General features: G+C 41.5%; 1 protein-coding gene across 3 annotated transcripts in view; it reads left to right on the top strand.

The window, feature by feature from the left end:
* dscamb (Down syndrome cell adhesion molecule b) overlaps positions 1-25,781 on the top strand; it is a 122,496-nt gene that overhangs the window by 58,634 nt on the left and 38,081 nt on the right. For all 3 annotated transcript variants that reach the window (XM_071518901.1, XM_071518903.1, XM_071518902.1), the window contains 7 exons: positions 15,719-15,865; positions 16,278-16,556; positions 17,914-18,189; positions 19,928-20,224; positions 21,473-21,745; positions 23,792-24,070; positions 25,353-25,472. In XM_071518901.1, the coding sequence (XP_071375002.1) occupies positions 15,719-15,865; positions 16,278-16,556; positions 17,914-18,189; positions 19,928-20,224; positions 21,473-21,745; positions 23,792-24,070; positions 25,353-25,472 (1,671 nt within the window). The remainder of the gene's footprint in view (positions 1-15,718; positions 15,866-16,277; positions 16,557-17,913; positions 18,190-19,927; positions 20,225-21,472; positions 21,746-23,791; positions 24,071-25,352; positions 25,473-25,781) is intronic.

Raw genomic sequence — 25,781 nt, 5'->3', positions numbered from 1 at the left:
TGGAAAGGAGGGGCCACACAGGCGGCAATCTGTGCGCTTGTGTGTGTGTGTGTGTGTGTGTGTGTGTGTGACCAAAGCCCCTGACAGCCGATAGGTGAGGCATGTAGGGTGATTTCATCCCCGCTACCAGGACACAAACATTAGTTTGAACTTTCTGCGTCTCAGAGGTTTTTTTTGATATGCATCTCTCCGTCAAAGGCCTGAGTCTACCAGACGCAAAGCACTCTAGCCCAGACAAATCTCAAAGCACAAAGAAAGGGCCTCCATTATCACAAAAGCACAGCTTTTGAGTGTGTTTGGTGAAAGTGTGTTTGGTGAACAAAATGGGCACAGTGAAGTCTACTGAAGTTCACAACAAACAGCATCAATATTTCAAACCTGAAAACTTTGGGAAAGGAGGCTGAAGACAGGAGAAGGAGACGTGACACAAGGGGGGGAGTGAAGCCAGGCTTTGTGTGAGGAACGCCACTTACGAATTCCTCTGTTGTTCTGATGGCCGTCATGTCATCAGCAGGAATTCAGAAAGATGGATGGTAACGTTTACTAGGAGACACAGTTATCTAGGTATATTGGAACGTTTTCTTGTTCAAAACAGTTGATATGGATATGAACTTCATATTTCAAATCAATCTCAGCCTTATTGCCTGAGCCATGAGAGTAACATACTGTATAAACTGAATGAGTGTTAAATAGGGTTCGTTTCCCCTTTAAGACTTTTGTAGTGGCGTATGGTGACTCATTTTTTATACAATAAAGATCCATCAAAATCTTCACATTAACACCAACAAGAAAGAGAAAGCTTAAGAAATGCTCCCTTTTGTTTAATGACATTTTGGTGTAGTACGGCATATAGAGTAGTTCAGAGAATAATAGAAAGACAGACAGACACTAACAAAGACTGATACTGTAAGACTGACACAAATGATACAGCACTGTTGACAAATAAACACAGCCCATCCAGACACTGGTGCTTCACAGCTAACTCACAGTCTGTCTTTGTCTATGTCTATCTTTATGCTTGTTAGCATTACAAACTTGCTAATCATTTTACAGTCAGTTTACAGCAGAGACATCAAATATGTAAAAGTCAAGATGGCTAACATCATCCAAATCGAAAATAGATAGTGGTGATCTGAAGAATACATGGTTTGTATGGTAATTGGCAATGAGAGTGTGTCCAGTTGGCGTGTTTTTCCCACTTAGCCCCACCTCACCGTGTGTATATCTGAAAAGAGACATAAACATGCCTCAGGCTACATGTTGTGTTTTCTGGAATGAAATCTCATGTGTCATGTGTCATCTGTTTCCTGGAGCTCTGATACTCCTGCACTTCTCTTTCATACCCTCTACTTCCCTTTCTTCTCATTTACTGACCTGCTCTTTCTCTCTTTTCTCTCTCTCTCTCTCTCTCTCTCTCTGTCTCTCTGTCTCCTGCACACACTTGCTTTCACAAGCACACACACACCATCTCTCTCTCCCTAATCTCCCTCTGACCTGCTCTCTCAGGTAAATTAGGGCCTAAGGCGTGTGTGTAATCCACAGTATGTTTTTGACCCTTTTACATGCTTCATTGAGTCATTTTCTGTAGAGAACAGCAGGGTTTTATTGTGAAATGGATGTTGTTGCTGCTGCTGCTCAGTATCAAAGCACAGACATGGCAATTTTGCTGGGGGCCATATCTGTCAGAAGTGTGATATGTAGTTATGTGGGTTATTTCAAGTTGCTATGTACTGTAGGCCAGATTTAGCCTAGATTCAGAACAGGATAATTTGTTGTTTTGTTTTCTTGTGTTATTGCTCATTAATGCCAAAATGCTACAGCTGGAAAATGTTGTGATATTGGCATAAACGGCTTCATGTATCCAAATTCTGGACAAGAAATAGTATTGAAGCAAAGATTTTTTATGAATATCATTATAGCATTTTTTGTTTCTCTTTACCATGTCCCCCATTGATGTGATCATAGGGACAGATAAAAACAACAACAACAACAAAAACTGTGTACTTTGCACAACAGCACATTCTCTTTCATTGTGATATGAAAACAGAAGCTCCACAGTAGCTAATGCATCTTTAATTTGGATCATTCTGGATACAAGCATCAGCTAAATAGCTAGATGTGATATAATATTAGCACACAGTTTTACGTTGCAGCTCTGCGTCACTGTAATATGTTGTGATCTTAAGAGGATTGCATATTTGCTGACCTTTTCCAAAAGCTTTTTAAAGGGCAGCCATCAATAATGGTATATTCTCCAATCTCTGCATAATTTATGACAAACGCTGTCAATACTTTTGATAGCTTGCCTATTCTCTATGATATAATCAATTGATAGATTTATATCCTGTTCTTTATGGTAGTCAGGCTGTGATGTAATGCAGAGTAAACCCACCTAACTTTAAATTTGTGAGAAAGAGTCTTCCTTTTTTTCCCAGTTAATACTGTAAATCTATATATGAATACATATATTATAGAGAGACATACCAAAATGAGGTCTATTAAAGAAAATAAACATGAAATTAAATGCAATTCTTAAAGTGTGATTGTTTATTTGGTGTATACTGGTGCTTGTTTGCCTTGTGATGACCAGTGACTGTCATAGTTTATCCACCTATAAATTTGTACGCCACGGCTCTGAGGCAGGAGGGCCTCTTACTTGCTAAAGATCCTAGCTATTTTCCATCGCCGTCTTTTGTTGACATGGATTTGAAAATAATGGAAGATTGTGTTGAAGATTGTGTTGTGTGTTGCGGGCGATTGACCCACAGCTTGATACTAGAGATATCTGAGCCCCGAGCGTGTGGACGGATCGATGGTATTGTTGCGGCTTTGGGCGGACTCGCTGGGTCTAGCGGTATGTGTATGTGTGTGTGTGTGTGTGTATGTGTGTGTGTGTGTGTGTGCGCAGATGCAGACCAGGCCAGTGTGTTGCTCTGAGTGCACCCCCCAGTGTTGGAGCGGGGCAGCTGAAGGCAGCTAGCAGCAGCTCTCAATCACGACGTTGATGTACAGGAGTTGCTGCACAGCACACTCTGCAGTCAAATCAGGGCAGCATTACTCTGTGTGGTTGGGTGTGCGTGTGTGTGTGTACTGTGTGTGTCATCTATATGTGTGTGTGTGCCTGACTGCATCGTGCACATACATGTATACCTGCGGCACATGCATGCACATCTGTATAATACGTGTATATCAGTGTGTCATAACGTATTTGTGTGCTTTTGGCTGTGCAGAGCAACATAAGGAATCGATTATTGAGGGGGCCTGGCAGCTCTGCTCGCCGGATGCAGTAGAATACATACTGTAGCGAGGGAGAGCCATCAGTTGCCCTGACAACACCGGCTCCTGTCAACACCTCCGTCTTAATAGTGACAAATTGTACTTATTACATCAGCGTTAATTCCCCCCGATCTCCCTCAGATGAAGATACTTAGCCCCGCGCTGATCAAATTGTGTCAGCGTAATTACTGGGAACAGAACCCTATTAAAAACCAGGGCCTCAGACGCACTGTCCAGACTGATCCACAGGCCTATCACTCAACATGCATCTCTGTGGGTAGGAGGCAGGGGGGGGGGGGGGGGGAGAGGGAGGAGGGAGGGAGGGGAGGGAGGGAGGGGGGCAGGGGGAGCCAGAAGATAGTTTACATTTCCAAAAGCAGGCCTATGCACATACAGATGTAACCGCTGAAGAGGTCCCACTTTAACACTTTCTGATTGCTGCACTGGTGCTGCATCATCCCCAAGAGGAATTGCCTCAAAATCCTGCAGTAGTAATACAGGATAAATGCAGAATTGGGGGAATTTTCCTGACAAGCTTTTTGTTTTTTACTTCTACTTCTTTTTTAACCACTGTAAAATCTACTACTGTAGTTTAAGGAGAAATATGCAAGAAATCAGAAGAAATCAGAAGGAAATCAGTAAAATTCAAGCAGCAGGATGATTTGATTTCAAAATAGCAGATGTTAATGTCTCTGCTGAAGCTCCTTAAATATACCTGACATTCAAATTGGATCTTTCTTAGTTATCTTTGGATATTATAGATAATTGTGATCATTACTTTCCTACAGAGCTACCATCAATTTGTAGTATTCTAGATAGCCATACACTTCTGGATATGAACCTGCATATCCAAGATGAGATTCTCATCCCCCTAGAGTGAGAGGAAACCATTTGTTTGATGGAACAATTTCATTTATCTAAGGGAGATGTTTGGGAGTGGCATTTTATTGGGAAGTCAAATGAGCAAACATCCACTGGGTCCCTGGGGGAGAAGTCAGTAAACGCGGACTTTACAAAAAACAAATGATTAAAATTTGAAATTTCATTAAAGCTTCAGCCTAGTTTTACAATAACCGCAATTACCATAAGCAATTTTCACAGCTCTATAGATATGGATTTAGCATTGCCAGTAGCTCAATGGCGAATGAAGTCTCTCTCTCTCTCTCTCTCTCACTCTCTCTCTCTCTCTCTCTCTCTCTCTCTCTCGTTTGTTGGGCCTGAATGGTGAGGGAATGGAATTCACAAATTAGTGTCGTCTGATGGAAATGTGCTAATTGCTGTTGTTAAGCTGCTGCAATAATTAGGTTATGATGGCAGACTGCTACACATGTTGCATGTGCACACATGTACGCGCACGCACACACACACACACACACACACACAATTTAGCAGCCCAAAGCCAACATCCTCTCTGCAGTATGGTGGAAATAGAAGGCTAGATTTAATTACTCATTTTACTATCCATCTGTGGGTATTATTTTCCAAACGTGGAGTCGAACACAGAGTGCTACAGTTGACAACTGTGTCTCCTGCTGTGGGTTATAGAGATGGTTTATTAAAAATTACATACAGTACACTGTAATGTTATTGTAAATGATTAGAGTTGTTAGCTGGCCAGTTGGCTGTGGAAATATTGTGGTATGAAGGAAAAGAGAAGCATGGAGGCAAGAGACTGCCTAAGGCGAGGGACTGGTGTGGGACAGGCTGGGGTCTTCTCCTTCATCAGCAGTTGACTGGTGAGATAGTCCACCAGTAGGTGCACAGTTGCGGCCATGGTGGCTGGGCAAAGGCAATGGACCTACCTTAATATCCTGTTTGAGAGGCCACCAACATCCTGCTCCAGTGCCACCATGCTCCAAAAAAATCTGCTCACCTTAGCTCCAACAGTCCCTTCTTCCCCTACAGGTGTCCACCCTACTAAAAACACAGGAGACTGATATGGGGCAAGAGGAATCGGGTGCACCTCATTGTGTCATCAAGCCCTCGTCACTCTGCCAACTGACCAACACTCGACCTCGCTCCCACTTGCCACAATGTTCCTCATTACCTAGCTAAAACACCCATACCCAATTGTACCTAAACACAGTACTGTAGGTAGCTATCTGAAAACACAACACATTTTAGAGACAATGGGCTGTACCCAATCCTCTTGAAATTTGAATCACAAAACTGGTGCTGAATGTTAGATTTCCATCTCACACTAATTTTGAGCATCCCTGTTTTCTAAGCAATAGCCTGTGGTTTCAACATGTTATGTTATATATAATTGAACAAAGACCTTCAGTATAGTATATGGTCAATGTCATTAAAAAAAACTTAATGACAATGTCATTAAAAAAAACAAAAAAAACTTACTGTACCTAATAGGGAGAGTAGTGCTGTTATTCTGTTAACTGTTAGCTAGTTTTGACTAATGGTTATAAGCCCTGTGACATGGCAACAATTGCTGTCTATCCAGCTACCTTACTGAAAAATAAGAGTGTCTTGTCTTTACCTTGTGTTGTTGTTGTGATGCTGCTGCCCTGACCTTATCCAATGTACAGATCTGCTTAGCAACATGCTGTTTAATGGCTTTGGGCTTACAGTGGAGATTACTGGATTGCTAACCTCATCAAAGACATCAACAAAACCCCCGACTCTTTAACCTTGGAGACCTGACTCTCCTTTTCAGCAGTTTGTGTGGTGTGTGTGTGTGTGTGTGCGTGTGTGTGTGTGTGTGTGTGGGCATGTCTGTGTGTGTGGATATGTGTGTGTGTGTATCTGTGCACGCCTGCAGCCAGGCTCAGCAAGCTACTATACATTAATGTAAAATTAATCCTCTCTCCATGCGCTCTTGTACGATGCTGCTCTCCCGCCGCGGCCGTGCTAAAGCTGCTCTCCACACAGGTGCAGCGCTTTTCTTCCTTCAAGTCCATGGCTCAGTGAAATGCACACTACATTATCCTTCCTCCATCATCGCAACATACTATTGTTTCACAGCCCGTGAAACAATAGAGCGCCTCTATGTAGCCGGCTGTACCCTTACCTTATTGTCTCGTTACTGTGTGTACTCCATGTTGAGAGCGGTGAGTGTTGTTATTGGCAACATGCTTTGCAAGGCTGTCGTCTATAGTGGTGTGTGGAGTAGTGTCAACTTAATCTACACCTCTACAACTGTAGGCGTCACAATGCAATAAGCATGGTCAGGCTTTGCTCATATCTCCACAATTCAAGTGATAATTCTACAGTTTATAATTATAAATAAAGGTACAATGGTACAACAGGGTTTCTGTTGATAGCAAACATGTCATGCTTACTTTGTATATATGTACTGCATGTATGTATCTATTTACAGTATTTGTTTTCTCTCATTTGGAACCATCTTTCTGTAAAGTATACATATATATAGCTATATATATATATATATCCATGATTATTTGTATATATTTTCAGTGGGTTTTTTTTCAAGCATTCTCTCTTCGGCAGAGAGAGGCAAGAGCTCATGTTGGGGATGGATTTTTGCTAGGTCAAATAATTTTTTTTAGGATTTCTGAAACTTGAGAAAAGAAACTGACCTGCTGTCCCCTACTTCTATCTTTTCTAAAAAAAAAAAATACAATAGCAGCAATCGATCACAAAAAAGAAATGTCACGGCAGCCGACAGTGAAATGTGGAAGATAAGGGGCTAAAGTGAAAATATGGAAAGCAGGATTTTATTGCAGTCAGTCTCTCATGATGCAGAGAGCGAGGTATAGAGGTCAACATCTTCACATCCCACTGGGATTCGTCTGATTCAGCGGCTGCTGTGATGTTTGTGATAATTGCATAACCTCCAGAAGTTAATTAGTGCTAATGTACAGTATAAGAGGCTTTGTGTACGTTCTGGGTTTGTACATAATGTTTCAAGAGGTTTTGTCGTTTGCTTTTCTACAGCTGTGTGTTAGTGTTTTTGCTCTACTGATTGAATCACAGCTTCAAACTAGTGTAGCAATCTGACCAGGGCCAAAGAGCAAGATACTCTGAAATAGGGGGGTCCCATGATTTATTAAGATGACATCTTTCACTTGTTCAATTGTTTATTAAATATGAATAGTTCATCTCATGGCAGTTGGACATTTTTTGCATGGATTACAACACACTTGAATCATTTATGATAAATGAAAACCCATCTTTAATTTACAACAAGGGTGGTATAACACTACCAGTCACTGTAATTGGCAATTCATTCTGTCTGTCTACCACACAACTAAATCTTGTTTTGAAATAATTCTCAAAAAAGAAAGAAAAAAATATTTTAAGTGCCTGTCTGGGTGGCATTTGAGTGTTATTTTAAAAGATCAAGTCTGAGTGAAGGATCAAAGGATTCGTGGCCTTAAGTGGTGTTTTGATGTGGCTGAGCGAGAACCAGGAAATGGAAGCAAAAGCACTGGTGACACACTTATTCACATTTATTATTGACACTCCAGTGCCTGTTCGTCATTAGCTGATTGAGTGGTTGGTTTTTGATGGCAAACAAAGGTATGATGCACAGATGCACAGGGCGAATAAGAAACACAGTAAGAAAAAGTTACTGATAAGATTCCTTCCTTGCCTTCAATGACAGCACTTGTCAATTGTAAATTAAACCTACTAAAACCTACTAACTACTAAAAATATTGACCTGCATCTTGTCTACATTCAGTTTCCTGACCAATGCTGACTTTCAGTGGTGGCACTTGTAATACCTGTAGTATTTGAATCTTGTCATAATTATTAACTATAGACAGTATAGTGTCTGGCTGCTGTTTTTGTTTTTATTTGTCGAGAATTTTAAAGCATTATTAAAAAAAAAATTGTTATGTATTTTCCCCATTTGTATTTATTTCAGGTCATCCACCAATTTTAATAGTAAAAGAAAGATTTTGATAGTTTTAAAAATCACTTGCTTCCCTTTTCAAAAAGGGAAATAATTCAAACAGCACAGCAATATTATTATTTCTGTGATCTGTGGCAAATATAAAATAGATAATCATTTCTAGTGACAAAGACAGTTGCAAAAAAGGCCCAAATACTGGAATGATGATGATTCATTATTGTATCAGCTAATGTCTGAAGTTTACTGTTCATTAGCTCGTATGAAGATTTACCTTAAAAACTAAATGTTGAACCAAAGTGAAGTATCGCTTTGCGGCCAACTTTTTTAGTAAAGGAAGGCATTTACGAGATGTGGGTGTTTGAGACTGCGGGATTTCATTGCAGTGTTCTGACACAGCCAGCCACTATTTTAGCATTCAGGACACACAGAGAGAGAGAGAGAGGGGAGAGAGAGAGAGAGAGAGAGAGAGAGAGAGAGAGAGAGAGAGAGAGAGAGAGAGAGAGAGAGAGAGAGAGAAAAGAAGCAGGGAGAGGAAGGAGAATGAGCCAGACAGGAACACAGAGGTGTTTGAGGGTGAATAAGAAACAGAGAGTCTCTTAGCATTCTAGCTCTGAAGCCAAATCTTTCACTGAACCAAAGATGCCTTCTTCACCGGGGTTTCAATGGCAGCTCTGTCATTTGCTTGTATTCCTAAAATCCATGCAGATAGCAGGTGCATTGAGAAGTAGGGATTTTTTTATAGGTCTCTGTTCAGTGGCTGAAAGCTTTTTGTTTTTGTCCTGATTTTAGTATAAGTATTAGTATTAGTTTTGTATTAGCATTTGTATTATCTGAGGTCCAAGCACTGCAGGTGATGGACCCCTATTGCTTTTGTTAGGATTTTTCCTCTGCTTCTTGTTTTTATGCCTAAAAAAAGAGCTCAGAGCTCAGAGACCGTAAGTCCCACAGCAACCAATTTTGGTGGATAGGTTTTAAATCTCCCCCACTACTCAGCCCCCCCAAAAAAATACACCAATTGGCCAGATGGTGGCACTATAACAAGTAACTTTGCGTTTTAGCCAATAACTGCTTCTATGACAGAATCGAATAGATGCACAAACCTACAGTAAAATCTAAATTAATGCTTGAGCAATCAAACTTCACATACATATTTTGCGTATAGGTGTTCCAAAGTGTGTCAGATCACGTTTGTATGTACAATATCTCAGACGCCACTGATCAGATTTTGATGAAGCTTTGGGAGTTTGATGCGTGTCATTACTCGAATGCAGCATTTTCAAAATTACACTGATTGGCCTAAGGGGGGGCTACGTTTGTGTAACTGTGTGTCACACACAATATCTTCAAAGAACACAAAACTTAAGGGAATGATGCATCTCATTGCTCTATTCTGGCATTTTTAAAATTGCACTGATTGCTGCAAAGGGGACTGATGGCACCCAAAGGGGGCGCTACATCATTTGTTTGCTAATCCATGTGTCACGCACAATATCTGAGACATCACTGGTTCGATTTTGACAAAACTTGGGGAAATTATGCATCTCACCGCTGTGTTGCAGTATTCACTGATTGGCACAAGGTGCTACAATTACAACTCAAAACAAGGTGACATGTTTGTTACTGATTGGCCCAGATGGGAACTACATCATGCATGGGGGACGACATGCTTACTGTTTCCTTGTTATTGTTGTTCTTGCTGTTGCTGTTTTTCCCATGAAATGCTCCATAATATGATACAGTTCTTGACAACCATGAATTTTTTTTCTTTTTCTTTTATATGACCATATGATGCCTTGATATCTAGCAATGTGACATAATTAGGTGTATCATGGACTTTGGCTCTTGAATTACTGTCCCATGGCATTAGAAAGGTTTATATCCACTGATTTAAAGTGTGCTACAGTAGTTTGACCATTAGCGTGTCCTGTATTGATTTGAGAGTCATCATGTAAATTAAATGGATCTAGGAGAGAGCCACAGTGTCTGCATGCACCCACCTGACAGTACCTGTGGTCTGCTATGGAGCTCAGTGGTTACAGTCCGCAGGGTCAGGGGTTCAGTTCAATGAATATAATGAATTCTTTATCAGTTAATGAATTCTATAATGCAAGATAGATAGATAGATAGATAGATAGATAGATATTTTCTCGATCAGCTGGTGCTCATCTTGGTTTCACTGCATGTAGCCTGCAGCCCTGAGGAGTTCTGTGGTGGAGAGTTCAGTCCTGTGATCTGACCTCAATCAGCTCAGATTAAAGCTGCGATCCGATCTCTGGCCCCCCGCGCCTTGTTTCGCGACGCAACGCACCACTGACCCTGAGCAGCCAGCAATTAGTCTGCGAACACATCGTTCACTCCTCTGACATTACCACCGCAGGAGCCATTGCAGTGTTTCCTCTCTAATGTTTTTGTAGCCATGGTGGTCAGGGGTTTGGGTTTTGCTTTGATTTCATCCTGGGGGTTTTTTGTCGCATTTTTGGTCCAAGTACGGATTATAACACTATTTCCAAATGCAGGTCCATGTAGTTATACTTTTGGAGGGAAATTGACCTAAATAACATTTTTTTTGTTCGGTATTGTTCTGTGATGGCCCACCACTGCTGAAATAATTGAGGAAAAAAAAAATGTATAAGTCATTTATGAGCTGGAAAATATCCGGATGCATAGTACATTTCCTCAACACATGTACTGCAAGTCTAAGATAGACATGTGTCTGTATTCAATATTAATATAATGGCTGTTCTCACTTAGGAGAGTTGAAGTGGGCCAGAGAAGTTACCACACAGCCCTAGAACATTCCCAGCCCCATCCATCATCTCAGTGTCTCTGGTGTCCCGACTAGAACTGGGTCTCTCACTGTCTGAGTCACAGTGTGCTGTAGAGCCGGCCCCACCTTCCCTTTAAAGAATAACAACACTGACCCACTAACTTACCCTTTAAACAATTACCGCACTCACTGTGTCCAAAAAGTGTTAAGTACATACACAGTCCTGACAGTAATTACTATCTGCAGTAAACATTTTCAACCTACATTCAAACCACACCGACGCCCCAATGCTGACACAGTGATTGGAAAGTTTAGTTTAACATGAATTACATCACAAGGTGTTGTAGTGGTGGAGTACTCAGATCCTTTACTTAAGTACAAGTAGCAATACCATAATGGAAAATACTCTACTTAAGTATACATATAGAAGTATTAACAGTAAAATGTACTTAAGTATCATCCATATAGCCTACTGTTGGGTAGTTTAAACTCTAACAATGCAACATATTTTATGAACTTATCGTATGTTTTGCATGTAAAACCTTATTCTGCCAAGTAACTAGTAACTACAGTCATTAGATAAATGTAGTGGAATAAAAAATACAATATTTCCCTCTGAAATGTACAAGTGCAGTAATTGAGTAGATGTTCTTTGATTTCCACTGCTGACTATACAGTAGTCACATTTTTATTTTCCTCTTTTACAGTCCATATTTTTCCAACATCCAAACCATTTTCAAATTCATTATGCTGAAAAAACTACTGATCAACCAATGCTACGCAGTGAAATAGAAATTGTCAGTAACTGAAAGTTCATGATACTTTCCTTTCCTTACTTACCTTTTCTGAGGTACCTTAAGACATTTTTGTTAGAGAAGTTTGTTAACACTAATATGCCAGAAACAAACCACTTAAACACACCACATTTGGCCACAGCATAGCATAGCAATTTGAGATCAACATGTTGATAGTTTTTGTTGATCACTAATTCATTGTAGTTACTGGGTTGTACACTGTCAGCTAAACTCACTCTCCTCCCGTTTAAATCATGGGAACATCGTGACTTCTCTGCTTCTTTAAACAGTGAGGATGCTGTGACAGTAGCTCATCTATACGTCTGGGCTTATTTAGCCTGCTGAGTGTGAGAGCCTGCTGTACGTATTAGATTCTGTCTCTGGCAAAGTGGGGATGATTAGATAAAGTGTGTCTGGTGGAGTGGAGCACTTTTTCACTTTACAGTAGCAGTGGCTGTGAATGAGTGGAGGGAAGGGGCTCCACTTTCTGACAATAATACAGAAATCTGTGTGCCAAAGATTTTTAATGAAACTGGGCACTGTTACTTGAATTACTGCCTTATTACCTTAGCAGTTCATACTGTACTGTAGTTTACATATTGTTTACATGATATTTTGTCTGTTTAAAGACCATTATGCAGAATTTATTGACTGAAATCATATTGGGATAGTGAACAGGGAATGATAATGTTAATACAGTAGCCAATAGTAAATCGTGAGAAAGATGCAGTGAGCGGGTTAAAGACAAAAGAAGAGAATTAAAGGGGGTGGGCAGTGGAAAAGAAATACAATACAATACAATTCAATACAATAGCTCTCATTCTGATTCCCCTCCCTGCTGTAGCGTCCCCTCTGCCTGCACTTCATTCTGTCATAACACAATAACTGGGCTCTGACGTCTTAAAAGCCATTGCAGGAGCATAGAGGTGCTTGAAGAGAAAATTGCAGTAGCTCACAGCGGCTGGAGAGAAATACCATTTTGTCTCACTCAAGATGGATTCCACAGTGAGATTTCAGAGGACCAGTACAGAATCAAAATGGAGAAGCTAGAGGGGAGGAGAGAAAAAAGAAAGAGAGGCAGTGTGGAGTGGACAGCTTTGGAGTAGATGTCTGAATTTGTTATCGCTGTTACTTAGTAATCAGGGATATTATTTTCCAGTTTTTCAAGGATTTCACCTTTTTTTTTATATACAACTCTCATTCCTGTTGAATAGGTAGTAGGTTGATTTCCTGCTTTTTTTCTTGCTTTTTCGTGTTATTGATCACGTCCCTGTATCATAGTATTTTTCTTTTTTTTTTTACAATGTGACAGTTGTTTATAAAAATACCTAAATATCATGCAAGATAAATGATAAAATGATTCAATAAATGTTCTTCCCCGTCTCAAGATGTGTGCAAAACATGCAAAATGTAGCTAAAAAGAAAAGACTATGATAGTAAACACAATAATGGTTAATACAAGTGTTTATTGTATCTGGCCTCCACAACCTCTGAGAAGATTCCCTCCCACCAATCGTCTCGCATACTCGCATGCATATATGGCCTACCGGCACCTACACACACGAGCACACGCGCACACACACACATACACATACATGTACAGATACACACTCCCTCCCTCTCTTTATGGATTCCACTTGCTGGTTGCCCATCTCTCAGCGCTGCATGTAAACCAGTGAAACCCCTTCAGGACATCAAATCCATGGAATCTGTTGTCGGTTCTATCTAGGTCAATGCTTACAATAGCTGTGCAATTTTTGCTTCTCCCTCCTCTATCTGTATTCCCCCTGTTTGCTTAACCCCACAAGGTTGATATTCCTTTGCATGTATAAACATCAAAAATGCATATCAAATGTAAGCATATTAAGCGTGCTTTGCTTCTTTCATATGTATTAGTCTCAAGTGGAATATTAAAACATCTTGTGTTTTGATGTTAACATTAGTGTAGAATCTAGTGTTTGAAGAAAATTACATTTAGGCTATTTCTTATAAATATTTCTTTCAGCTAATTGGTTTGTGCTGTGCCATTATTCAAACAGTTCTGCCCAGTAACACTGTAGCTCAGCTTGTGCCGAACCCTTTAACATGAAATGCAGGAGCAACACTGCAAGTATAGTGTGAAGTATTTATCTCCCTGAGCTATAGGGGCGGCTTTAGGTGAGCTAAGGGGGTGAATTCCAATTTGTTGAGCCACAAAGAAAAGAGGAACAGTGCACCTGCTTGTCCATGCATTTTTCAGATATGTTTCTGTTCTTTTGGCTTGGAAATGAATGCTCTGATGAAGGCCATCTTGTCTAAAACCCCAAGAAAAAATATATAAAAACTGCATATGTGCAATGTATCATACTGTACTGTAGCTTCTAGCTAATTTTGTCTGGATGAGCAGCAGTCATTCTCCAATATTATGGGAAACCCACTGCTCCCTTGTTCAGTTTAAACGAATTACCCACTGCTAATCTTCTTCAGTGGCTCCCACACAGCCCCAGCTGGTCCCACCCTTGGATGAGTCATTCACATTAGACATTGGGGTGCAATCAAAATCAAACATGCAGAGAGAATTTTGGCTAATCTAAGCAGTCAAAGTTTCTCAAACAAAGAGGATAGAACAATTCCACCTCAGTCACTGTAACCCATTGGTTTTTTTTTAAGTGTGTTTGTTTAAATTTGTGCCAATCCTCTATGTTGCCCCTCTCCTTTACATTATTCCTGCTGCTGTCTGCACACAGTCAGTATAGTTGGAGATATCTGGGCTTCTTTTTCTCCCTTCAGAAGCAGCCATATGCTGCCATTCATTTTTGTACCGTATTAAAAACAACTTCCACAGACTTGAAAATTACCTGAGCTAGATAATCCATCACAGTAAAAATGAAGCCCTAATTTGGTTTTGTCAATCCATCTCTGTTTAATCGTTATTTCATTGTGCCCAAGAGTTTTCATATCAATGTGAACATTACGCTACGCTCTGCTTACTGTCAATCACCTGACACCCACAGGAAGAAATGGAAGTCTCCTCCAGGAAATAATCCCTCGAAAACATGCTGCCTTAAAAACTTTATTGTCACATCCATGTCTTCTTATTTGGGGCATCTTTGTTAGCTGAGAGAGTAATTTCAAGCAAGGTTTGACACTGTAAAGTATGTATTGTAAAAACACTGAAAAACAAGTAAATGTTAAAAAAATCGATATGACATGCATTGCAAAATGATTGGGGCAAATGTAAAATAGAACAAACAGTGGCAAATGAGCTATAACTGTAAATGACACCGGTATTCTCCTATATAGCGTCTGTTCCCTCTAGACCCCTCCAACATTTTACCTGTAGCTGCCTCTCCTCGGGCCCTAAATGCTCGCTTAGCTGCCTCTGTCTTAGCATGCCCACCACTGCGCAGTGAAGACAATCTCCTGTAAATTGCTTTTTCGATCAGTTTTGACATCAATCTGCTCCCGTGGGAATGTAGGCATGCATGTGATGGCGGGGAGGAAGGTTTCCTTCCTTATGGATGTTGACAACCCCACTCAGCCTGGTTTGATCTGCAGAATTAACATAATATTACCGCACATACTGAACTGGCTGTGACAGCCAAAGAGGGATTGGTTTTCTGTACCAGAGGTTGGCACCAGCTAGGTTACTACAGTAGAACAGTAGAAGTGCAGGACAGGACAATAAAGGCTATTAGAGTTCAAAGATTTAATATGCAGATGGCATTTTGTGACTCATATACGATTACTGTATGTTTGACAGTTATGGATAAATGTGAATGCTTCATTTGATATACGTGTCACTTCTACTGAAGTAGGAGTTTGCTGCCTCTATTGTCTGGGTAATGAGGCTTCGACCATTGCACTTGTTACTATTAATTACTTCTAATATTGGTGACCTAAGTATTTAAGCATATTCTGCTGCTACACTCATTGTGAGTTATTATGGACACAGATGCCTAAATGCCGGAAAAGGAAATATAAAAGTTCTCTTGCTTTCTGTATAATAGCTCCACAGATTGTATGGTACCTTTCATGTTTTTCACTGCCGCCTCTTATCTTCTCCAGGACAAAGATATCTCATCACATCCACGGGAGCTTTGTATATTCTGGACGTCCTGCCTGAGGATGGGCTGAATAATTATCGCTGCACCACGCGCCACCGCTACACCGGCGAGACTCGGCAGAGCAACAGCGCCCGTCTCATTGTGTCAGGTCAGTGCTGTATCCAAATTGAAATCAGTTTAATTGCCAAGCACATGAATTTGTCTTGGTGACCGCTTACAGAGTTCACCATATATACTGGTACATGGTACAAGGATAACAGGACCTAATATACATGTAAATACTGCATTGGATGTGGATACATATCCCAACAAAGACCTGTTATCTTTGAAAATCATTATCATGTTTAAAAGAAATTACTGTGTCTCTCACAAAAAAAACATCCTTCCTGAAACTTATGTAACACACTCTACTTCTCTCACTGGTCTGTCACATTACAAAATATACTGTATATATAACTGAATCATGACCCCAAGAATCAATATCGTATTGTACTGTCAGGTGCCTGGCACTTCTCACCACTAATTAACACAAAATTCTCCTCTCATTGCACCCTCTCCAGACCCCACCAACGCTGAGCCAGGCATCTTGGATGGCTTTGACCGCCGTGAGGTGATGATTAATCAGCGGGTGGAGCTGCCCTGTAAGGCTTCAGGCTACCCAGCACCCAAATACCGCTGGCTGAAGGACAACAGCCCCCTGGAGCCCGACAGCCGCTTCCGCCAGACCATCACAGGCTTGCTGATAGAGAGCACCCAGCCCAGCGACTCTGGGACATACGTGTGTGAAGTGTGGAACAGCTACGGCAACGCTGAGGTCATGGGGCGGCTGCTGGTCAAACGTGAGTCTTATGAAGGTTCTGACTGATCTGTAGATTGATCATGTGCAAAAAGGGGAAGCTGATGTGGTCAACTGTAATTATATTAATAAACCATGGTGATGTGAGTCGATGTTGAAGTCGGGAAAATATGCACATCACTTTTCAGTACTTTAAAGAGTAAGTTGCATCACTTCATCCATGACCTACTGCCAAGGACTGATACTATGAACAGATAGTGGCCCACACATTACATTCTGTAGAACTTAGGACATATATAGACATGGAATGAAATGCACAGTGTCTGGCCCTGGACACAACTTTGGTCAAATGTAACACTAAAGAGTTGTGTAACCCTAAGTTTTATGTGAAGACTCCAGTCTCCCGGGCTGTGGGCAATAATCGGACTACAGTGGTTGTTTGATCCTCTTTTTAATACCGGGCCAAAACGGCAATGTCAGTAGCAGGTACCTCAGCAATAGCTTCTCACATGTGCACAGAGAATCTCGTGTCTCTTCAACAACGTCCCCGACACACGTTACAGGTAGGAACTAAAATTACTCTGGGGGACTGACTAAATAAAATCTTATAATTATACAATAATAATAATATTAATAATAACAATAATAATAATGATATTAGTAATATTAGTAGTGATATCATAATAATTATAACAAGAATTATTATTTATATAATAATCCAAATAATCAAGTTGAAATGTATTCATAAGTAAATATATAATAGACCTTACAAAATAAATGCAATACAATAACTTAGATTACAGTTGTATAAATTTCTAATGTTGAGTGGACTGGATAGGTTAAGATAGCAGTCTCCTGAATTCATGCCATGACTCCTTCCAGTCCATTGCATGGAGCAATGTACTCCCAGTGTCAAGCAGTTTTCCAGATGCAAAAGTCACATTAAAGATCCAAAACCATAATTGCAGTATGATGCCCCCTGTTAAAACACTGTCACTCCACTACTGGCTTTGTTCATGGTGCAGAGTAATTGATTGTTTTGAAGACATTTTATCCCACTTAAAATATATTGTCTGAACTTTCAATAGACTGGCAGCCACTTCAGCAGAGTCGGTGGGTGCCACAGGTTGTATAACCAGCAGCCCTCAAGTTGTCAGCTGACAGCTGGAATGCACTCTCCTGTCACTGCCAAGGATCAAACCAACAACCTTTCGTTATTTGTCAGCCTTGGTGCCTTTAGAAAAACAAAACAAAGCAAAAAACAGACTCAAATCCAACCAGAACTTCATCTCCCTTGTCTACCCTACTCTGTCTTCATTTCAACCTTGCTATCATCACAAAAGCTAAATCAGTGTGCTACCAACCCTCCTTTTAACATAAAACATGTCTCTGATTTTTAGAGCCCTTGAAGGCGGTGGTCAGCCCCCGGAAGGTGAAAGGCAGCGTGGGTAGCAAGGTGTCTCTGTCCTGTAGCGTGAGCGGCTCAGACGAGTACGAGCTGTCCTGGTACCGCAACGGAGAGATCATCTACCCTGGCAATAACGTCCGCATCACCGGCATCAACCGGGAGAACCTGATCATGGAGGGAATGGCCAAGAGTGACGGCGGAGCCTACCAGTGTTTCGCGAGGAAGGGCAAGATGTCCGCACAGGACTTTGTACAAGTCATCCTTGAAGGTAAAATGGGTGGATGTGGATTATATGGTGGAGCAGTAAACAGTGCTGCACAGCAAGAGTATGTAATTGTACTAGTGTGTGTGTTTGTGTGTCCGCGCACACAAATGCGGACTGAAAGCGACACAATTGCAGCCGTCCTGTGTGTGTGTGTATGCATAAGCCGTGAGTTAGCAGAAACAGATTTAGGCCTTGAAGATCAATACAGGGCTTGTGTGTTAATGAGAGCCTGCTGTGTCTCTGCGCTATAGGCTGCCATTAGTAAGATCATCCCAGACTTCACAAACACACACACACAGATGCACACACACTCTTCCAGACACTCTGGCCAATAGCTTACCTTGGCGGCGTTGCTCAGGCAACTGTCTCCTGTGGCCAGAGAGCTGTAAAAAGAGGATATTGATAATCTATAATCATGTGGAACAGACCTAGATTATCAGAGAGCAGCAGCAGGCAGACATGGACATTTCAAAGGCCAACCTCTCCCTGCGTCTGGAAATAAAGCTCCTGGATCACGATTCATAATGGAACCTATAGACGTTCTGGCTTACAATGTCCCCAAACAAAATGAAGCGTAAATGCACAGAATGGTGACACAAAATAATGATATTTCTTTTCCCCTTACAGGCTTGAGGCTTTATTGTTGCTTTATTATTTCACAAGAAGAGGGCTTTTATCACAAATATTAAAACATCACAGTGAATCATCACATGACCCCTTCCAAAGTCATCTCACAAACCCTGGTGTTGAAAACCACTGAATAAGAATAAGAGTTGTTGAATTTTAAACCAGTTTTACCCCCGAAGTAAACAAAGAAACCTTTTTGATGATGTGCTCTTTCCATTAGAGGCTTTAAACTAGAGCCACTGATATTGCTGTTATCATCATGGTGCGATCAGGAGCCCCAAGAGGCACATACAGTACAACTGCCACTTAATATGCATCTCAGCAGCGGGGTCAGAGTGCAGTGGCAGTCCGGAGCAGTGCTCTTGGAGGAGGTAGAGGTTCAGTCAGTGTTTCTCTCAAGGACAACTCAGCAGGGATGAACGCTGGCTCATCAAGCCTGTGGGATCAAGCCTGTGACCCTCCTTGTACCAGAAGGCCTCTCTAATCACCATGATACCCTGCCACACTTAATCAATAGAATTAATTGAATTTCCCTTTATTAAAGAGACAGGAAAATACCTGAAACATTTCTCTTCACCCTATCACAGTTTCTCATAGGATCTTAACCCTACCAGACATGTAGTGGAGGGCAAACCCACCTAAACTGTGTATCCACCTTTTTATTTGCAGAAAAGAGTTTACCCACCTTTTTAACCTGATATAAATATACATGACATACATTCATAACAGTTCTATGTTCAAGGATCAAACCAAGTGGTGGATGAAGACATGATTGATGAGTTGTACAGGCATAGAGGTTCATTTTTTTGTTGGAATGCGGTAAATCTTAGGTATAAAGGTTTGTTCATGTACTGGAGTAAGTATTACTACACAATTTTTTGTGTCTGTGTATGTGAAGTACATTCAATTTACCTAGTGTATGAATCAAGTTTGCCTTGCCGGGCCTATGTTGATAGGGCCTTTTAAGGTTAAAAAACACATAAATTAATGCTTTTCTGAAAATCGGTTTGATTTTTGTTATGATAATGACCAACTGGAGGTCACAGTTTACCCACCTTTTTATTTACCGCTGTGTCCTTGTCTTCCACCCCACTTCCCTCTCCTCCCACCACAGATGGCACTCCGAAGATCCTGTCCTCCTTCAGCGAGAAGGTGGTGAACCCGAACGAGCCCGTCTTCCTGGTCTGCAACGTCAAGGGCACGCCGCCGCCCAGCTGCACCTGGTCGCTGGACGATGACCCCGTCATCAAGGACAGCCACCACCACCTCGGCCACTACGAGACGCACGAGGGCCACGTGGTCAGCCAGCTCAACGTGACGCACACCCAGGTGCAGGACGGCGGGGTGTACCGGTGCACGTGCAGCAACTCGGCCGGGGCCGTGTACCACCAGGCTCGAATAAACGTAAGAGGTGCTTGTCAAATCAGCTCCTCCAAAAACAACAATACATATACCTGTCTGTCTCTGTGTGTGTCTGTCTCTCTGTCTGACTGGCGGTCTGGCATTTACATGGGCGTTTGATTGTTGTTTGGATTAGGTGCATGTGTTTTTTTTGTAGGATTTGGTTGGTTTCTTTGCTTGTGTGTGCTGCTCTTATGATGACTCTTCTCCTTTTCTTCCTCTGTTTCTCTCTCTTTGCCCTTTTGTGACACTTTCAGTAGTTTTCAACTTGTGGCGTTGTTTTAATCTTTAGTCTTCTTTGCATTTGCTTTGATACTGTTTTATGTTTGGCCTCCATTGATTGGTTTTGCCTCCATTTGTTTCATGAGGTGTTTTTTTTTTTTTTTTTTTTTTATCTTAATATGGATCTAGTCTAGTGTGATTTTCTCTCTTTCTCTGCTCCTTGTGCATTTGTAATATTGTAGACTCATTGCTCTCTCCAAATTATTACTGTGCTTTTCCTACATGCCCATATTTTCAGGTCAAACCAATTATCCTGGTTTGCTGCACATAAGCGTATCTGGATATTGAGTTCCAAAATGGGCTGGTTTGTAAATAGCCAGAAGAAAAATATATTTGTTCTGTTTGCATGAATAAATTTATCTGTGCTTTGCTTGTGTGTGAGTGTGAGTGTACATGTGTATCTGTGTCTGCGTGTATTTACTCAAGCAGCCTATTCAGCTCTTCACCATCAGATGTTAAAGCGATTACTGTGTTTCCATTTTATGAGACATGGAATATATTACTGTTATGTGGGTGAGCAGCAAGAGCCGAGTTTTTAAGTATTAGTAGTACTGTATGATTTTCAACATTTTCCACTTAAACAGTTTTCGTCAGATGGTTAGCGCTCCCTTGTCTTTAATCTGCTTGTCATTTCACAGCCTTCTACTCAGAGTAAAGCCTGAGATCCTGTGGTAAAACAAACAACAAAAGCTTAAAACAACAGGTCCTTTGCATATCTGAGTACTGTTGGTGGCAGGTGCGTAGGAGCAGACTTTGTAGCCTTTGTAGGCAGAACTGTGGGAAGAAACGGCTGAATGCTGTCTCTTTTACTAGCAATTAAAACATTTTATCGCTAAACTCCAGTTGTTTAATAAGAAATGTCTTAGGAAAGTCGCAAGAACAACAAACATCACCTCTGTTGTGATTTGATGTCAACCTCACTTCCCATGAAATGTTTTTATAGAGAGTTCTTTCTCCCTCTCTGTCATGTTTTTAGGCCGTGCCAGCATTCGACCGATGAAAAACATCACGGCTATTGCCGGGCGGGACGCCTTCGTGCACTGCCGCGTGATTGGCTACCCTTATTACTCCATAAAGTGGTACAAGAACTCCGCACTGCTGCCGTTCAACCATCGGCAGCGAGCCTTCGAGAACAACGGTACGCTGAAGCTGTCCAACGTGCAGCAGGTGGACGCTGGCGAGTATAACTGCAAGGTGATGGTGCAGCCCAACAAGATGGACACCCAGAGCGTCCACGTTCGAGTCAGAGGTAAGTCCCGTCGAGGGGCGTGGTCGAGGCCTGCTGAACTCACTACTTGGTACGGCCTCATGATGTCGCTGTTATTTGTATTAATTTGTAAGTCATTTGTATTGACTTGCAACTTGAGTCCGAACGCAGACGAGACGAGTAGTGGTCTCCAGTTTGAACGCAGACTGTTTTTTGCTGCATACCATGCAGCAAAAACCAGCTGGTCAAAAATGGATTCTAATATGATATCTTCTCCCTAATGATGTACTGTAGAAGACAGACATATGTAGAAGAAAAGTTCAATTTCATTCTCAAAATTAACGTAGTAAGTCTCACACAGATGGCTCAGTCTGAGAAGTCCAGTATTGGCCCTTCTGTTGAAGGTGATAGAAACCGCAACACATTTGTAAATAACACACAGCAAAGCCACTGCACTATGGAGGCCTACTAAGGACGAACATTCCAAAGCACCGAGCATAAATGCTAATTGCTAAGCTAACCGTACCTGCTGAGAAGTGTCGCCGGTTAACAGTCTCGCTTTGCCACTACTACTACTAAAAGCTACTGGATGGACCAGGAGGAGCGTCATTCCGGACCAGAATTTGACAACAAGCTACAGCAACACAGCTGGCCCACATGTGTGGCTATTGGTTTATATCATTATGTCTCAATGAAATCTCCACATAGCACACATTAGTTTCAGGATTGGTTATAAGGTCTGATATCGCTTATTGCAGGTTTAAGGTGTGTGACTTGGAGAATTGAGTCTTTTGCTGCCTGAGGCGTTGACTGTTAGCACATGGGCAAATGCTGATCTATAGATAGATAGATAGATAGATAGATAGATAGCACCAGACTTATGAATGAATCTTCTTGATTTTCCTGAGTACATTAGAGTGGCTAATGAAGACTGTATCAGTGTCATTGATGGTACAACGCAGGGCGACTGAGCTCCATCGAGACGCCAGAACCCGTAATAGGAAATGCTAACAAGGGCTTCCCCATTATGCCTCATCTCCTTTTCCTCTCCTCTGTACAGTATGTCATGAATGATGTTGCCACCACATTACACTTATCCGCGGAGCGAGGGAAAGAGAGGGGGGAGTAAGGGGAGAGCGAGAGAGAGATGGAGAGAGGAAGAAAGAGAGAGCGAGAGAGGGAGAGATGATATAAAGCAACACTTCCCAGTGGTGCTAGCGAGCAAGTGCATTTGTTAATTTACTCTGCTCATGCTTAAAATGCTGGAGTGTCTTCGGGGATCCCTGGAGTCCATTATCCCCACTTTGTTGTGAATTAAATAAGCTGCTAAAGTGCTGCTTATTTCGATGTTATTTGAACTCATTGGACACTCAAACAGAGATGACTTGTGTGATGGCTGGAGATTCCCCAGAGAAGAGAGTGCAGGCAGTCCGAATGGGTCTTATCGTGTAACTGTGTTATATTGTGCGACCAGATTGACTTTGTACAGTTCTTCTTTCTTGATAGGTGCTATTCCCGTACTCAGGGTTTTAGATCAGTGGATAAATGGATGGACTGATAAGTAGATAGTGGGCAACCTGGCAGATAGGTCGGTGGGTAGATAGATAGATAATAATCTGAAGATTTTCTATCATTTATAATGTTTTGGCATTTTGTTTAGACAGACAGACAGACAGACAGACAGACAGAGTAATTTCTTTACAGTCATTTTGTAGCCTTTTGTAGAAAAGGAGCTCAATGCGTCACCAGAAAATCATTTTGCTCTGTTTTTGAGTGCTCTTTTAGCATTGTGTGCTAAAAGGACAAAATGTTCCACTCTGAGAACGATGGGGAATTATTGCAGAATGCCTTGCTATACAGGGCTTTTATGTTCCTTCATTGACCTCTTAAAAACAAGATAGTTAGAAGATTGTAGGATTACTCTGGGAAAAAAGGTACACAGTACCTGTCACAGAATCCAGGGTGTTAGGATTTTCTTTGAGACTCAAGACTGAGATTTTGATCCTTTCTCTTTGTGTCTCTATACCTGTCTTTCTCTCTCTGTCTCTCTCTCTCTCTCTGTCTCTCTCTCTCTCTCTCTCTCCCCAGTTCCTCCCTACATTCAGCCCTTTGAGTTCCAGCGTTTCACCATCGGTCAGCGTGTCTTCATCCCCTGCGTGGTCATGTCAGGCGACCAGCCGCTGGACATCACCTGGCAGAAGGACGGCCGGCCAATCCCCGCCAGCCTGGGCGTGACTGTGGACAACATCGACTTCACCAGCTCACTGCGGATCTCCAACCTGACTCCCGACCACAACGGCAACTATACCTGCATCGCCCGCAACGAGGCCGCCGCCGTGGAGCATCAAAGCCAGCTGATTGTCAGAGGTGGGAGGAGCAGGGAGGAACCGATTACATGTAATGGGATTACAGTAGTGGTCTCCAACCGGGTGTCATTGAGAGCTGCATGCAGGTTTTCATTTCAACTTAACATTACAGCAGCTGATTTCACTGATTGGTTCCTCCTCTCTGGTTGAAGTTGTGCTAATCAGTGCAATCAGCTGGTATAGTGTTTGGTTGGAATGAAAACCTGCATAAACATGGCTCTTTATGACACATGGTGGGAGACAACTGGGTTACGGTAATCTCATTACACAAATGGTAACTGTAATCTATTACAGTTGCAGACAGAATCAGACTGCAATATGTTGAGATAAAATACTTGATTACTTGGATTATGCCAAAACATGTTTGACAGGAAAAGGGCATTTAAAATGTGAAATTATAGACACTAACATCATTTTATACATCTTAAAATGGTTGTAGATGATGAAAACACTGTTCAAAATATAGTCTGTAAATTAGGATAATAATTGTTCATTTAACTCCATAGTCTTTCAGTTTTGAAAGCAAAGTAATCCAAAAGTAACTCCGTCCCTGGGGAGGAGTATGAGTTTGATCCCAGCCAGGAGCAAGAATTTAAAGTTGTGCTGCGCTTTTGTTCAATGTTTCATATATTGAAATTTCCTGGGAACTTCACTCTCAGAAAAAAAGGCCAACATTGAGTAGTCAAAATGAAGGAGTTTTTCCATTTGGACCAATTTGTTCAATTAAAACATCTGGAAAATAAGTGAAATCCACTGAATTTATAAAAAAAAAAAAAAAAGTACAGGTTACTCCTGGGAAATAAGAGAGTTTTAGAAGTTAGAGAGCAAAGCACAGCAGCACTGTTGGGGTGGAAAAAAAACACTACATAAAAATGTTGGTCTCACACCCAAAGCTCCACTACAAAAATATGGCATTTATTGGTAAAGTTAAAATGACCAGTGTTTACAGCAGCATAGCAATGTTCATCAGACTGTCATATAAAGGAGTTTTGGTAGCTGTGAAAAACTCTCTCGTGAGTATAATTCCTATGGCAAAAAGTACAGTGTAGTGTTAAAAAACATTTTTATTGGAATCTCTGTATCTATTATTTAGTAAGTAGTGGTGCTGTGCAACCCAATGTACAACAGTGTCAGGACTAGATGTTTGGTTTTCACATTTTCATAAATGTGTGTACTCAGAGATCTTCAATAAAAAGCACAAAAAAAAAAAAAATCAAATCCATGTATTATGCTGTATTATGTGTAACCCGTGTGTGTGTGTGTGTGTGTGTGTGTGTATATAGTTCCTCCTCAGTTTGTGGTTCAGCCTGAGGACCAAGATGGGATCTATGGGAAAACTGTGACTCTCAACTGCTCCGCTGAAGGCTACCCACGGCCCACTATTGTATGGGAACACTCCAAAGGTACGTGACGCACGGCACACGCTACAGACACGCTACAGACTGGAATTGAACCCTGCCTCATCAACTAAAAGGGAATCTTCCCAGGCCAAGGGAGATATATTTAAAGATTTTTTTTATGCTTCAATAGTTCAACATGTTTAATAGAGTCAGGGCAGCAGGATGGCGCAGTGAGTAGTCCTTCAACTGGAGGACCTGTGTCTGAGCCCCTGGTGTCAGCGAGCATCTGTCTTGCTGAAGTGTCCTTGAGCAAGACACTGAATCCCATTCAGCTACAGGGACGCTGTTCTGTGGATGACCCTGCACCCCGAC

The sequence above is a fragment of the Centroberyx affinis genome, unplaced genomic scaffold (genome assembly GCF_046629955.1).
Source record: "Centroberyx affinis isolate AG114_WGS23_722 - 3 ecotype Tasmania unplaced genomic scaffold, CSIRO-AGI_Caff_v1 ptg000642l_1, whole genome shotgun sequence".
NCBI classification, from domain to species: Eukaryota; Metazoa; Chordata; class Actinopteri; order Beryciformes; family Berycidae; genus Centroberyx; species Centroberyx affinis.
This window is presented reverse-complemented; position numbering and strand designations above follow the sequence as displayed.